The following is a 15245-nucleotide window of genomic DNA, read 5'->3' as shown; positions in this document are numbered from 1 at the left end:
ATTGTTGCTTTTAAGCAATATAAAAGTGAAGTTGAGAATCAACTCAACAAGAAAATTAAAATGGTAAGGAGCGATCGGGGGGGAGAATATGATGGCCCCTTCGAGGAATTCTGTATAGAGTCTGGTATTATACACCAGACAACAGCTCCTTATTCACCGCAATCAAATGGGATTGCAGAAAGGAAAAATCGGACACTGAAAGAGATGATGAATGCTATGTTAATTACGTCCGGTTCACCACATAATTTGTGGGGGGAAGCCATGTTGACGACTAATTATATTACTAATAGAATGCCCCACAAAAAGATAAAAAGCATACCATATGATATATGGAAAGGAAAGAAGCCATCCCTGAAATACTTTAGAGTGTGGGGGTGTTTGGCAAAGGTTGCGGTTCCTTAACCTAAAAGGATAAGAATCGGACCTAAAACCGTGGATTGTGTATTCATCGGTTATGCACTTAATAGTAGTGCTTATCGTTTTCTAGTGTATAAATCTGATGTCTCAGATATACATATTAATACGGTGATTGAATCAAGGGAAGTTACTTTCTTTGAAGACATATTTCCGTATAAGAAAATACATGAATCAAGTGGTAATGATGATGATCAGGTTGAGATACCTCGAGATGCTACAACTGATACTGATACCGTAGAGGACATAAAAGATGAACCTAGATGTAGCAAGAGGCAAAAGACTGCCACATCCTTTGGACCTGATTTTATGACATACTTATTGGAAAATGAACCTCGGACGTATAAGGAAGCTATAACGTCCCCGGAAGGACCATTCTGGGAAGAGGCTATCAATAGTGAGATATAGTCTATCTTGTCCAACCACACTTGGGAACTGGTAAATCTTCCTCCTGGCAATAAGCCGTTAGGAAGTAAGTGGGTGTTCAAAAGAAAAATGAAAGAGAATGGCACTATTGATAAATATAAAGCAAGGCTTGTGGTAAAAGGCTACAGGCAACGTGAAGGTTTCGATTACTTCGACACTTATTCACCCGTTACAAGGATCACATCCATCAGGATGTTGATTGCGGTAGCTGCATTGAATGGATTAGAAATACATCAAATGAATGTGAAAACTGCCTTTTTAAACGGCGACCTGGACGAAGAGATATATTTAGAACAACCTGAAGGTTTTGTTGTTCCAGGACAAGAACGGAAAGTTTGTCGCTTAATAAAATCCCTTTACGGGTTAAAGCAAGCTCCAAAACAATGGCATGAAAAATTTGACAAAGTTATGTTATCAAATGGTTTTCGAATTAATGAATGTGACAAGTGTGTCTATGTTCGGAATACTGAAAAAGGTTTTGCCATTGTCTGTCTTTATGTAGACGACGTGTTGATCATGGGTAGTAATAATCAAATGATTAATGCTACTAAACAATTACTTAAAAGTAAGTTTGAGATGAAAGATATGGGGATAGCAGACGTTATCCTAGGAATTAAAATCCATAGAACATCTGCAGGGTTGGCATTATCACAGGCTCACTATATAGTTAAGGTTCTTGAGAAATTCAAGAGTTTGAATATAACTCCTGTGAGGAACCCTGTAGATTCTAATTTGAGTTTATTAAAGAACACTGGTAAAGCTACAGCACAAAAGCTATATGCTCAAGTGTTGGGAAGCCTTATGTATGTTATGAACTGCACCAGACCTGATATTGCTTATGCAGTAAGTCTGTTAAGTCGCTTTACCAGTAATCCAAATGAGAATCATTGGAAAGCTATGGTAAGAGTTTTGGGATACTTGAAGTATACTCAGAATTATGCTTTGCATTACGAAAAATACCCCGCGGTTATAGAAGGGTATTGTGATGCAAATTGGATCACCGGCTCTAACGACACTAGATCCACAAGTGGATATGTCTTCACCCTTGGTGGAGGTGCTGTGTCTTGGAAATCGTCCAAGCAAACCTGCATTGCAAGGTCAACCATGGAAGCAGAATTTATTGCTTTAGATAAGGCCGGTGAAGAAGCCGAATGGCTTCGTAATTTTATTGAGGATGTTCCTAATTGGCCAAGACCGGTACCATCTGTATGCATACATTGTGATAGCCAAGCAGCTATTGGAAGGGCCAAGAACGTCATGTATAACGGTAAGTCCAGACACATACGTCGTAGACATGATACCGTAAGACAACTACTCTCCAATGGAATCATTTCAATTGACTATGTTAAGTCTAAGGAAAACATAGCGGATCCGTTAACCAAAGGGATTCCTAGAGAGTTAGTTGAAAATTTGTCGAAAGAATTGAGTTTAAGGTCTATCAATTGTTGAGCATTGCAGTAACTCTACCTAGAAGAGTGGAGATCCCATGAACTAGGTTCAAAGAGACAACTAAGTGATGGTCGACTGTTCAAACACTGTGGAGTTTTTAAACTCATACTCATTCCTAAGACAAGACAGTGTATTTATGAGGGTAAACATTAAGGCTTTTAATGATTTCTTAATCTGTTGTGTTCAGATGATGTATAGTGATTTACATCACAAGAAATCACCTATGTGAGTGTGAAGTGAGGGCCGCTTCTATGAGAATTTTTAAAGGCCGATTCTCTAAAACACTCGCAGAACCAGGCAGGTGTCCCACGGCCAAAATAGGCGCAACAAAGGACCAACAATGCTAGAGAAGCAATTGTGTGACTCCTATTATCTAGGTATACACTAAAGGTTGACGGTTCAAGTCGACCTAGACCACCGATTGACCGAGTATATCCGATAGGTTTTCACTAGAGAAGGTTCAAAGGTAACTCCACCTATCTCGATGCAGTTGTTTCTCGTTGAGGAATTTACACTTTGCATTTATACTCTTATGCATTTTGTCACGATGATTTGACTTCTTATCCATGTGGGGGATTGTTGGAATTAATGAATGAATTAATGTACAATGATCCATTGGTTATGAAAAAGAAGTGGGTTAATAAAGAAAAGAGAAAAAAGGGAAGATGAAGAGGTGTGTGGGTTTCAACAAGTCCCACATTGGACAATTAGTAGGAAATGAGAGAGTATATAAGCTCTCACTTCCCTCTCTTAGATTGGCCCTTGGGTCACTACATGTTTTATGTAGGGGGAAGAGCTAGGTGAGCATTGGTTCACCACACACGCGCGCGCCGCCGCCGCCGTCTGTCTGGCTCGGCTCGGCTCGGATCGGTTCGGTTCGGTTCGGTTCGGTTCGGTTCATAGTGTGTAATAAAAAATAATTTTTTATTAAATAATTTTTTAATATTTTGTCCAAAAAATTTACCGTTGCTTCCCTCCAACCAAAACGTTTCTACCCGCCGGATTTTTGAGCAGTATTGAACCGAACCGGTTCTTTCCCTTCGTGAACCAGTCACCGGTTGTGTCTGCTCGCTGAACCGGTCACCGGTTGTGTCTGCTCGTCGAAACAGTCACCGGTCGCACCCGTTCGCCGCCATCAGACACGGCGGTTCGCCGCCGGCGACTGTTCATCGTGACCGGTCAGTGTCTATAAATAGACACTGACACCTTCAGAAATCTATCCCAGTTTTTTCTGCACTTAAACTCTGCCGAAATTTTTCTTCTTCCGATTTTGCATACTGTTGTTCATCCTCCGGTGTGACTTCCTCTGGCATATTGTTGTGTTCATTTGGGCTGTTGATTCGTAGTGCCACCATTCTTCAGACGAAATCCGTTCTATCCTGGGAGACAAGTGTCCATCAACCTTAGGCATCAGTGAGGGGGCAAATTGTCTTAAGGAGACACGTTCTGTGGGCTCAGATTTAATTCCTCTGATACTGCATATATTCATCCTTTCATTCTGTCTGTTTCATCATTCTGCCACTGACAAGTAAGTCTGTTTTTAATATTTTTAATTACACAGTGATAATTCTGATCATCTACCTCCTCTGCTTTATACATGGGTTCAAATCTATTAGTGATATAATATCACCCACTGTCTTCAATAACAGAACCTATGGATTCCTTATGCTATTTACTCTTTCTTGTAATATGATTTTCAGTTTTTAATGTTATGCAATTAATCTATTTTTAATTCCTCGTTTTGTTTGTGATTTGGCCAATCTTGAATGAACATTAGAGTATTTCATGACAATAAGGATGTTGGTGTAGGATTTAATTAATTAATTGCTAGGTTTTGTATGATCTAGGGGTCAACTTATTAAATCTATGACTGTTAATTCTTGTTCTTAATGCTTGCCCTAAGTGAGATCACCAAGGAATTAGGATTTTTAACAGGGTAAAAGATTGAAACAATAAGAGATTGAGTTTCGGTTAATCTTGAAAGAATTATCAATAACATAAATTGAATGATAGTTAGAGGAAATGGTAGATTCTGTTAGGCTTTTCCTCCTTAATATTGCACAAGGCCCAAGGCTGATCTCTCTAATAGCCGAGCTCCGAGCTCGACATTTGACATCCGCAAAGGCTTCTTAGCCGAGGTTGAAGCTCGTTCTTCGTGATAAAAGATCTTGGCTCTGCAAAGCAGATACTCGAAATAAAATTTTTTCGAGATCGACCTAAAAGGCTACTGTGGCTGAGTCAGGATAAATACATTGAGAAGATTATGAAGAGATTTAGCAAGGACAAAGGCAAAACGTAAGCACCCCCATAGCCAGACACGTTAAGCTGAATCAGAAGCAATGTCTGAGATCTGATGAAGAAAAAGATGATATGTGGAAGATCCCATACCAATCCAGCGTCGGAAACTTGATGTATGCAATGGTTTGTACAAGACCCGACTTGACTCATGCTATTGGAATGATAAGCTGATATTTGTCAAACCCCGGCAAAGATCATTGGGAAGCTGTCAAATAGATTCTCAAGTATCTTTGAAGAACAACAAATTTATGCCTCCAATTTGGAGAAGGTAAAGTTGAGTTGCATGGCTATACAAATGCTGATTTAGGGGGAGATGAGAACTTGAGGAAGTCGACGACATGATGTTTGATGATATTTGCAGGAGGAGCTATCTCATAGCAATCGAATTGTAAAATTGTGTGGCACTTTTGACGACTGAGGCCGAGTACATGGTCACGACTAAGGCAAGCAAAGAAATTTTGTGGATGAGTAAGTTTCTCTCTAAACTTAGCTATGATCAAGACAAGTACGAGCTGAGATGTGACAGCCAAAGCGCAATTCATCTAGCGAAGAATTCTACTTATCACTCCCGCATTAAACACATTGATGTGAGGTATCACTGGATCCAGGATGTGGTGGAAGATGGAGAGCTCGAACTCGTCAAAGTGCACACCGACCTGAATTGGTCCGACATGATGACGAAGCCGGTACCAACAAGAAAATTTGAAGATTGCAGGGAAGGTGCCAGGTTACTTCTGATGCTGATGCGTTGAAGTTGGAAGGGGGAGATTTGTTGGGCTTTTCCTCCTTAATGTTGCACAAGGCCCAATATTGATGAGGGAGGCTTAAAGAATTTGGGGCTCAATTAACCCTAATCCCCACTTTTGATATTCTAGAATCTTTTTTCTTCTCCTATATAAGCTTGTGTTATGAGAGAGGTTAGGGTTAGACACTTTGAGAGCACCTCTAGGGAGAAGCTTGAGAGTTAGACCTCCTTAGAAAAGTTTGAGAGAGTACCACCATTGTAGGTGAGGTTTGAGTGTACCATTATTATTGGTGTGGTTTGATTTCTTGAACCCATTATATTTATAGTGAAATTTTGATTTTGGACCAGTGTCTCGTGGGTTTTTTTACTTCTTCACACTAAAGAAGGTTTTTCCACGTTAAAATATGTTGTGTGTTTCTCTGTCTCTCTCTCCTTCTGAGTTTTTCATTTCTGCTATGCATAGGTCGACATGGAGAATTCAGGCCGACCTCTCTGATAGCCGACCTCTGAGCTTGACATCTGACTTTCGCAAAGGCTTTTTAGCTGAGGTTGAGGGTCCGAGTTTGTCCCAACAGATTCATTAGGATGAAGTTGAGGAAATCGAATTCTTAGCTACGCTTTTGCATATTTGATTTTACTCCGAATTTCTATTTGTGTTCTTGAATCTTGTTCTTGTTAGTTGATTGTTAGTTTTAGAATTAGTTTTTGCAATTTAATCATTCTCAAGAAAAACCCTTTCGGTCGATCCAACTTTGATAGATAGAAAAATTAGCGCTTGATAGATCAATTCTCATGAGAACGATTCTTTATTTGTCATTTTATTACTTGTACGACTAGTATACTTTCCATGATTGCAACAATATCTCCCAACAATTCCTAGTTATAAGCCTCACAAACAGCAATAATTTCCTCCGTAATTAATATATAGTGTCGTATTCATCTTTTTTCTACAAATTCAAAGGGCAATTTCAATCTTTCTTCCACTAGGGCAGCTAGAATGCCTTCTCTTATTTTACAATTGTAACATTTTAAATAGTTCTTTTATTTTTGGGGTTGTTTATCATGCACATAAGTCATGTTTAATGAAACAATCACTACAGAAAATGAGAAAAATGTAACACACCGTCCAACTATTTTACTTTTTCTATGAACACTCTGCCACTTGATCTAAGATTAGTATCTGTTTCTACATGAATTATATAGTACTCCAATGTCAAATCGCCTAAATCATAGCATGAAGACAACTGAAGATTATATATTACATGCATGTGGCCCAAACCTTCAACAAGAAATGCAGTCCAATTTTAAACATGTTAGCCTCAACACACCTTGGTCTTTCAGCAAGGGTACATTCGAGTCCACATGAATACTGGGGTTTATATAGACACATAGAAAAAAAGGGTCAAAAGAAGGGTTTAACTTTGTTGCTGCTAAAAAGTGTTGTTTTTGCCCCTTTCACAAAAGTTCATGTTTTCTTATCTTGTAGGACAGCATGAGAAAAAAAAAGTAGAGACAAATTAAATGTGAGTCTCGTATTTTATATTAAAAAAATAAATAAAATTAATTGGCATGGAAAACTAATTGTGTAGGAAAAAAATTTGCTCTTGTCACAAGAGAGCATGATTTCCGAAAAAAGAAATGGGTCTTACAAAAAAAAAGAGTGGATACCCTGCAATAGTTCCTCTCAAAAAATTTGTTATGTAATTCGAAGAATACAAAGTGTGTGGCAGATTAAAATTTCTATAGCAACTGCACAAATATTTTCCCTTGAAAAAAACCAATATTCTCTGGGGTATGCTGTACAAGTTTATTCCAACTCATTGAACAAGCAGCCCGTCATGGTTTGATGGTACATATAGAGGCTTTTTCACCCTTTTGCCCCTCATTAATTAATTAATAATCATTTTGCCCCTGATTCGAAACTATTTATCAATCTGCCCTTCTTTAATCGACTACCTTAAATTTTTAATCGACTAAATGACCAAAACAGACAAAAAATGGCTGTTGGGAGATTTAGTCGACTAAATCTCCATATTTGACAAAAAAAAAATTAAGTCAGTATGATTTTAATCGATTAAGTAGGGAGATTTAGTCGATTAATTCTCTCAACAACCATTTAGTCGATTAAACATGCAAAGTAGTCGATTAAAGAGTGGCAGATTGATAGATAGATTCGAATCAGGGGCAAAATGGTCAAATAGCCTACATATAGAAGTATGAAGTATTTTTTTTTTTTTTTTTTTTTTTTTTTCAGGACAAAGTATTGTTCCTTTTCAAGCAAATGGAATTTGTGCTACTTTCCACTCATAATAAAGTTAGCTAACCCGATTAAAGGGACTTTAGTCGTTCCCCAACGAATTCCATTAATGTGGAGGGATTCTTGCATAATATAGAGTATTGTGATTTATTGTCTAAATTTTATTTTACTAATATCAGAGCACTGATTTAGTTTTTCTACTATATATCATGTTCGACTATGCTCAATACTTTCACAATAAGTTCAGATTTTTTTGCATTAAATGGATCCCTACCCCGCATCGAAATTGCAAGTCTAATAAATATGTTAGTTGTTTCTACTGATGGAGTCTGCCCCCTCGAACTTTCACATAATCACAACCAATAATTAATAAGGGGGAGAAAAACCTCCCATTCCATACGGTAAGAGGGTACCCATTGATGGTTCCTTAAGATTAGATTATTGCCACATGTGATTGAACATTCACACTTCAAACCAATTGCTCTTGAAGCATTAAATAATAGACACATAAGTGACAACTCTTTTTAGGGGACTTTTTCGTCAATGTCTCCACTTTAATCAAGACTATTTTCCATCTCATTCGTTCTAAACCATTCGTCATCTTTGTATTTATGTACCTATTCTGTTTTCTAAACTTATTTTAATTTTACTTTTGAACTCAAAACAATATCTAACAGTCCAGGCATGCATGAAACAACTTATGGCAGGTTCATATTAGTTTATTTTTTTTAAAAAGGTATTTTATTAAAAAATTGAAAAAAAGCTATTATTTTTTGAATAATATATTTCCAAATAGTAAGTTAATTCGTGCGAGGTGATTTTAAATTTTTTAGTGGAGAAAAATAAAAATGTAAATCAAAAAGGAGAATAATTTTTTTACCCGAGAATCATGATTTCTAGAAATATGGTGGGAAAATGAATTTTCAGAAATATTACCAAAAAATTGTTTGATAGGCTAAAATATTTCCATAAATGTTGGATTACTTTTCTTGATGTTATATTTGATTGTGTTAAATTTTTCTTTGTCATGAAAATTTAAGAATACCATGATATTTTCAAAAAAATTTATACACAAAATAAAATCTAGAAAAATTTATATTCCTGAATTTTTTTTATAGAAATCTCGCATCAAACGTAAGTAAATAAGATTACCACCTTCACTAATTTATGGAAAATCCTAAAAAATATCTTCCGCCTTAGTGTTAAGTAGGAACGCAGGAAGTAGAGATTACAATTACAATGACGGATATTATTATATATAGTTAACCTAGCTCAAGTTGAAAGAGTAATGTTACTTTCATGTCTTTTTGACTTCCAAAACTTTACTATATTGCATTCAAGCTGATTGATGTTGATAGTTTAGAACTTTCACACGTGGGGTCTAGTAGAAAATCATATTAAAATTTTTGAGGTTCACTTATGTACTCCCCCTTAAAAAGATTGTATGATATTATTTTCTTTAACTTTATGAAAATCTTGTAATGTTTTGAGTTTTTAACTTTTCGAATAGTAATTTTTAATAATAACCTTATAATTTTTCATTTAAGTTTGTGACAAATAAATATAACTTTTTTTTTTTGACAAATTCGCAACTTTTTTCTTTCTGTTATATATATATATATATATATATATATATATATATATATATATATATATATATATATATATATATATATTTTGGTAAACTCTGTTATATTTTCTCCTTCTCTACATCACACTCGTTCTTTTTCATTGACTTTTTAACACAATTCAAAATGTATAACATATAAAATTTTATAAATTTTCTGAACTCAAAGTCACGAATAAAAATTACAAATCTCTACGAGAAGTTTCAGACAAAAATTACAATTTTTTTATAAATTACTAAGTTGTAAAAAAAAAATTATTAAAAAGGAGTACCGAATAAATTTTTAGTAAGAAAGTAAGTTAATAGGAAATGGGTAAAGATAGTTTAGAATATTCACATTCATGGGGTCTCGGAATTTTATTTTTTTTCTTTTGGGTTTTCAGTTTTCTACTGTACCCAACAGAAAAGAATTAAGATAGTTTATACATTGGGTTGCTTACAGATTTCTATAAAACCAAGGATGGTTTTTTTGGCAATATGTATAGAACAATATCTGAATTTTTGGTAGCCACAACCTCAATTTATTTATTTTTTCGTAATATGTATAGAATAATAGCTGAGTTTATGTTAGACACAACCTCAATATTTGTTTGGTGTCTTGGGGACAAATTCTGTTAAGGTAACGTTACTCACATGAAACATCTTACCAAAAGCTAACAAGAGGATCAGCAATCCCCAAACACAGTTTGTTTATTTTTTTTTAAGGTTACAGTAATACTGTCAAAATAGGCATATTCCATTCAACTGGAACCGTCCGTTACGAGTAAAGACCTAAAACTTATAGGCCAATTAAGCTGACATGTTTGACCTAAACCATCAATATCCTCCAATTATATAGATTCACTTGAAAATTAGACAACGATTTTTGCTATGCTAGTCATATTTAGTATGTAAAATTTTGAGTAGAAATAGGTTTTTTTGGACACAAGCATTACATTTGAAATATATCCCAAATAATAGATATAATTCAGACATAAAAAGTGGGGCAGGAGAGAATTGTAATTTGCAAACAAATAAATACCCCTCTGGGTGGAGGGACTAAGTAGTACAATAGTACTCTTCTGTTGTGACTTTTTTCTTTGTTAAAGGCTTTTGTTAGAATAGAAATTTTGAAGAACTCTGAAGAATTCCAAGACCACACGTTTTCACTATCTAGATTATATTGTATATTTGACCGAGAGACATTATAGAACATAGCGGTTAGATTGTTAAGGATAAAATGCTTAAACCCACGTTGGTGGTTATGAAACAAAGCAAAATCTAAATATCCAAATGAATGAACAATGAAATATTGATGCAAAGTTTGAAACCTTAAATGCTGCTAAATCTCCAGTCACTACTCTAGTCATTTGAAGTAGTTAGATAGAATTTTGTTGGGGCGAAAGTGTCCCTCCCTCCTAATCCTAATAGTGGTAATATGCAAATATTGATTGCACATGTTGTGTGCTGGGTCCATGCACATAAGAAAGGTTCAGAACAAGCACAAGCAACAGAGCTAATTTGAATTGTACTTGCTACCACCCATTAAAAAAAGCAGACTGCATAGCCAACATAATGTGCTTTCCAGTCAAACAACTAAGTGTGCAAATCTGAGACATGTTTTTTTTTTTTTTTTTTTTTTCACTTTTCTTCAAGGAGAAGGAAGAAGCATATAAATATCAAGAAAAAAAGCAAAGACACAAATCCTTAAGTGGTCCCCTACATAACACAAATAACATCACACCTTTTGCAAAAGAAAATTCACCCCAGCCACAAAACATTGATCTTTATCAATAAGTCTCTCTTGGCCGTATTCACCAGCTCATAATCAAAAGCGTCATTCATCTGCCAAGCATAAAGGAGACTAAATAAGTATAAGTAATTTATAGGTAAGCAAGAAGCGCAATATTAAAAAAGAAAGAAAAAAATTTATGATAATATATAAGAAGAAAGCAGGATCATCACCGGTTGGGATTCTGGAGTTGGAAGCAAGATCTAGCCAGGAATCTGTGTTCTTTGGTGGCCATTCCCCAAAGAAATGGTGAAGGGGTCTTTGGGTTGTCTCAGTAGTTTCTTTCTCTTTGCTTGGTCTTGTTGATTTGAAGTCAGTACCCAAAACAAAACAATGTTGCTCTTGCTGTCTTGGGTTATCATTGATGTTCTGAAATTGGGAGTTTGAATAGGACTTATAAGAGCTCATTGATAGTTGTTGATATGAGTCAGGATAATTCCTAGCAGACCCTGAAGCTTCTGGGAAGAAAGCTCGTTCATCCACACCCTCCCTTATTCCATGAACGTTCCTGCCACCAAGAATATAATCAAGTAGAACACAACAACTAAGAGAAAGAACAAAACAAGAAAAAAGTAGTCATTTTTTTTTTCTTGTTTGGTTTTCTACATACCTATAATCCTTTTCATCCTGAGAATAAGACCCAGAGTCCATAAGTAGCTGATGAGTAGTGGCATCTTGAGGTGGAAAATCAGAATCAGGTGGTCTAGAAGAGGTTGATTGGGTGTAAAAGAAGGGGTTTAGAGAAGAGTTTTGGTAAGATTGTGAAAAGGGTTGGGAGTCACAGGACATAGATGAGGGCAATGGAGAGAAAGGAAAAGAAGATGCCGAAGGAATGTTGGTGTTGCTCAAGGAAAGATTTCTGTTATATGATGGGATTGTTTGTGTGGTGCTTGTGGCGGTGCTGCTTGTTGAAGAAACTTCCACAGGCTTTCTTGAACGGTTTCTGCCTCTGTGCATGTGTCTTTCACAGTACTTGGAGTCTGGATATGCTTCCTTTGAGCATCTCCATTTCTTGCCATCTGTTCTTCTGCACCTTCCAGGTTCTGGGTCTACTTTTCTGCCAAAACCCATTTCAAAACATCCCCACCCAACTGCAGCCAGAGAGAGTTATGACAAACCAGGCTCTAAATTTTATTTTGTCCCTCATAAAAAAGTAGATATATAAAATAATAACCAATACTGTATTCTAAAAAGAAAAACAAATTAAAAACACTTACTTGGATTGTTCCAAAAAAAAAAAAAAAAGAACTTACTTGGATGATGTGGGAAGAGTCTTGAAGATATTGAAGAGTCTAGACTTCTTTTAATAGAGTAGATGAGATCTGGTGGGATGGGTGTTCCTGTTACCATGTATTTAAAAACAAGAGCTTGTTGTTCAAGTTCTTGCCACTGAGTTGCTGTGAATGGAGACCTATTTCTAGCACTTGCACTAATCATGTTGATGGCCAAAAGAAAGAGTATGAAGATGAACAATATATAAGATTTCAAAGACTCAAAAAAAAGAAGGGTTTTTCTCTAGTTGGGATGATGGTTTTTTTTAAGGGGTGTGTTTTGTTTTAAATAAATTTTAATGGGTAGGAGGCAGATTCTTCTCCTGTGCATGGATAGTACTAATGGCTGTGATAGTCTGATGATGCTTCTGGCTTTCTGCCACCTCCTCTCAATTTCTCTATGTGCTGGATGAGTGAGTGAGTGAGTGAGTCTGCTCTTATAATGACTGCACCTCTGTTGCTTCTGTTTTTTTCTCTGCAGCTGCCTTTGTTGCTGCCCTTGTCTCTGACGTCTTTACAGAAATCCATAAACAAATGTACAAAGGAAAGAAGGAAAAAATAAATTCAAATGCATGTTAGTGTTCATGCACCTTTGGTTCTGCTGTCTCCACATCAGTCATGGAAAATAGTGCCCATACGATTATGTGAAGTGTAAGCTGCTCAGCAATAGTAGTGGCTATATATGCCTATATATCTATATCAATCTCTTTTGCAATCCGAGGGTATGGTAACTTTTTAATAAGAGAAAAAGTCTCGTACGTGTCATTTTTAATCTTTTTTTGGCTTAAGCATGTGTGGCATTATCTTATTGATAGATACGGAGGCCATAGCTGGAACTCAAACCTGCTTCTTCTTTTTTTTTTTTTGGGGTACGGATTGATGCTTTTCCCTTTTACATTTTCTCCTATTATGTGCCTCACTTTCGTCAGTAAAAATTGGTCTACAGTCAATTTGGCCTCTAAAGTTTCATTTGGGTACAGTCATGATAACCTTTTAACTATGCTGCATCCGCACTTAAAAAATTTGAAGTTGCGTGTACGACATTTTTCGCTTCTATATTTTAATACACTCCAATATTAAATTTTGAATATAATAAAAAAATTAATCAATGTTTTTCAAATTGATATGATAAAATTTAAAAATGAATACTAATAAATTTTACTAAAATGTATAAGAAATTTTCAATTTAAAAATGTAATAGTAAATATTTATATTTTTTGTTTTTTTTTCAAAATTGATAGGTATTATAAGTTTATTTTTATACACTATATAAATTTAAAATTTAAAATATTATTTAAATATAATATATGCTATATAAATTTTTTTTTATTTTTTGTTAAATTATTATATATTATTTAATATCAAAACATGTTCTAACATATCGAAATCTAATATTTTTTAAAATTAATGTATCAAAGTATCATGTCTTGTTATGTGTCGCTATCGGTAGGGGTGCTAAACGAGCCAGGGGCCTTACAGGAGCCTTTGGCTCGGCTCTTGAAGGCCTGAGCTTACATGTCTAAAATTGATTGTTGGACCCAGGCTTGGACTTGTATAAAAGCTCGTTTAATAAAAAGGCTTAAGGCTCCAATTCAAAGGCTCGGCCTTAGAGCCTCTCAGGCTTGCCTAATATATTAATTTTTTATATTTTTGTACTACTTGTGATAACCCCCCTCTCTCTCCTCAATCCATTTCATTCCATTTTATTAATTAAACAGACTTTTTGAATGATTTTATTTTATATTATGCTATTTAGATATACATTAAATTTATGAATATTTATGGAATTACTAGTGTTGTTGATTGTATATTTTGTTTGAATACATTTTTGTTGTCTTATTTTTTTTTTTTTTTGGAGTTACCCAACTCTAATTATCTCTTTGAGACGAGTTGGCTCCCTCCGGTATCCCCACGAGCTTCGACTCTTTGAGCCGGCTATGAGACTAATCCGGAGTGCGGGGGAACAGTGATGGCTAAAGGTTCAGCCCCCTCCCCAAGAATGCATTCAACGGGAATCGAACACATATCCAACCCCACTAACTCAGCGCCAAGTTACCAACTGAGCTGCACCCATTGGGTCTTTGTCTTATTTCTTTTTAAACAGGCTAAAGCAAGCTTTCATTTTTTGTAAATAATACAGGCCACATGCTGAAATTATATTCGTGACAGGTAACAGGCTTAGCCAGGCTGACACATTTAAATATAGGCTTAGCCTTTTAAGACCAAAGCTCGGCTCGGCTCGGCCCGTTAACACCCCTAGGTGTCAGTATAACATAACCCTTTACTTATTTGTTTATTAGTGATTTTTTTTTATGAATTTGATTTATCTCATTTATAAATTATAAATTATTTCTTACATATATAAAAATGTGTGGACTCATGTGGAGTTATATAAAGAGAAGGAGAAAAAAAGAAAATATAAGTACCTTATATTTTTATGGGGTTTGCATTTATCATTTAACATGACACAACAAACTTTCTTATACACACAACATTTTGTGGGGCCCACATTTTTTGAAGAAAAAAGAAAAAAAGAAAATTACGGCACGCAAAACGAATCTCTATAATATTACACAATCACTTTTCCTACAAGATAACTTTTATAAAACTCTATTTTTCTCTATATATAGAAGATAAATTATCTCTTATGACACGAGAGATATTTAATTCTTTCTTTATACATTATAACTTTTTGGTTTTTTTTTGTTAGGTTTAACTAATAACTAACAAACCTCATGAAATGATGATTAAGTGCAATGATTTTTTTTTGTAGGTTTAACTTCAAACTCCCAACTTTGTGGTAACTAATCACATGAAAGTTTGAGTTGGTTGACAATTTTTTCTATTACTGTAAAAATTAAGGGAAAAATATTTATTATTTTAAATGATATAATATATATTATTTTACTTTTACAAAGAAGTGCGACCATACTTTTATTTTTTTGTCATCTCTTTCATTCTTTATCTATCTCTTAAAATGACACAAT

The 15245-nt window shown here is 35.1% G+C and overlaps 1 protein-coding gene across 1 annotated transcript; it reads right to left on the bottom strand.

Moving 5' to 3' along the window:
• Positions 1-10956: 10956 nt before the first annotated feature.
• Positions 10957-12424, bottom strand: LOC133285797 (growth-regulating factor 5-like). Its single transcript, XM_061483079.1, has 5 exons — positions 12241-12424; positions 12168-12173; positions 11598-12078; positions 11150-11495; positions 10957-11040 (listed from the first exon to the last, which is right to left on the bottom strand). Exons 1-5 carry the CDS (start codon positions 12422-12424, stop codon positions 10957-10959), a joined length of 1101 nt encoding a protein of 366 aa, XP_061339063.1.
• Between the last annotated feature and the right edge of the window lie 2821 nt (positions 12425-15245).

This window comes from Gastrolobium bilobum, unplaced genomic scaffold, assembly GCF_033153095.1.
Source record: "Gastrolobium bilobum isolate Gb01-03AN ecotype WA unplaced genomic scaffold, APGP_CSIRO_Gbil_v1 utg123160, whole genome shotgun sequence".
Lineage (NCBI taxonomy): Eukaryota > Viridiplantae > Streptophyta > Magnoliopsida > Fabales > Fabaceae > Gastrolobium > Gastrolobium bilobum.
The sequence above is the reverse complement of the archived record's forward strand: the minus strand, read 5'-3'. Positions and strand labels throughout refer to the sequence as shown.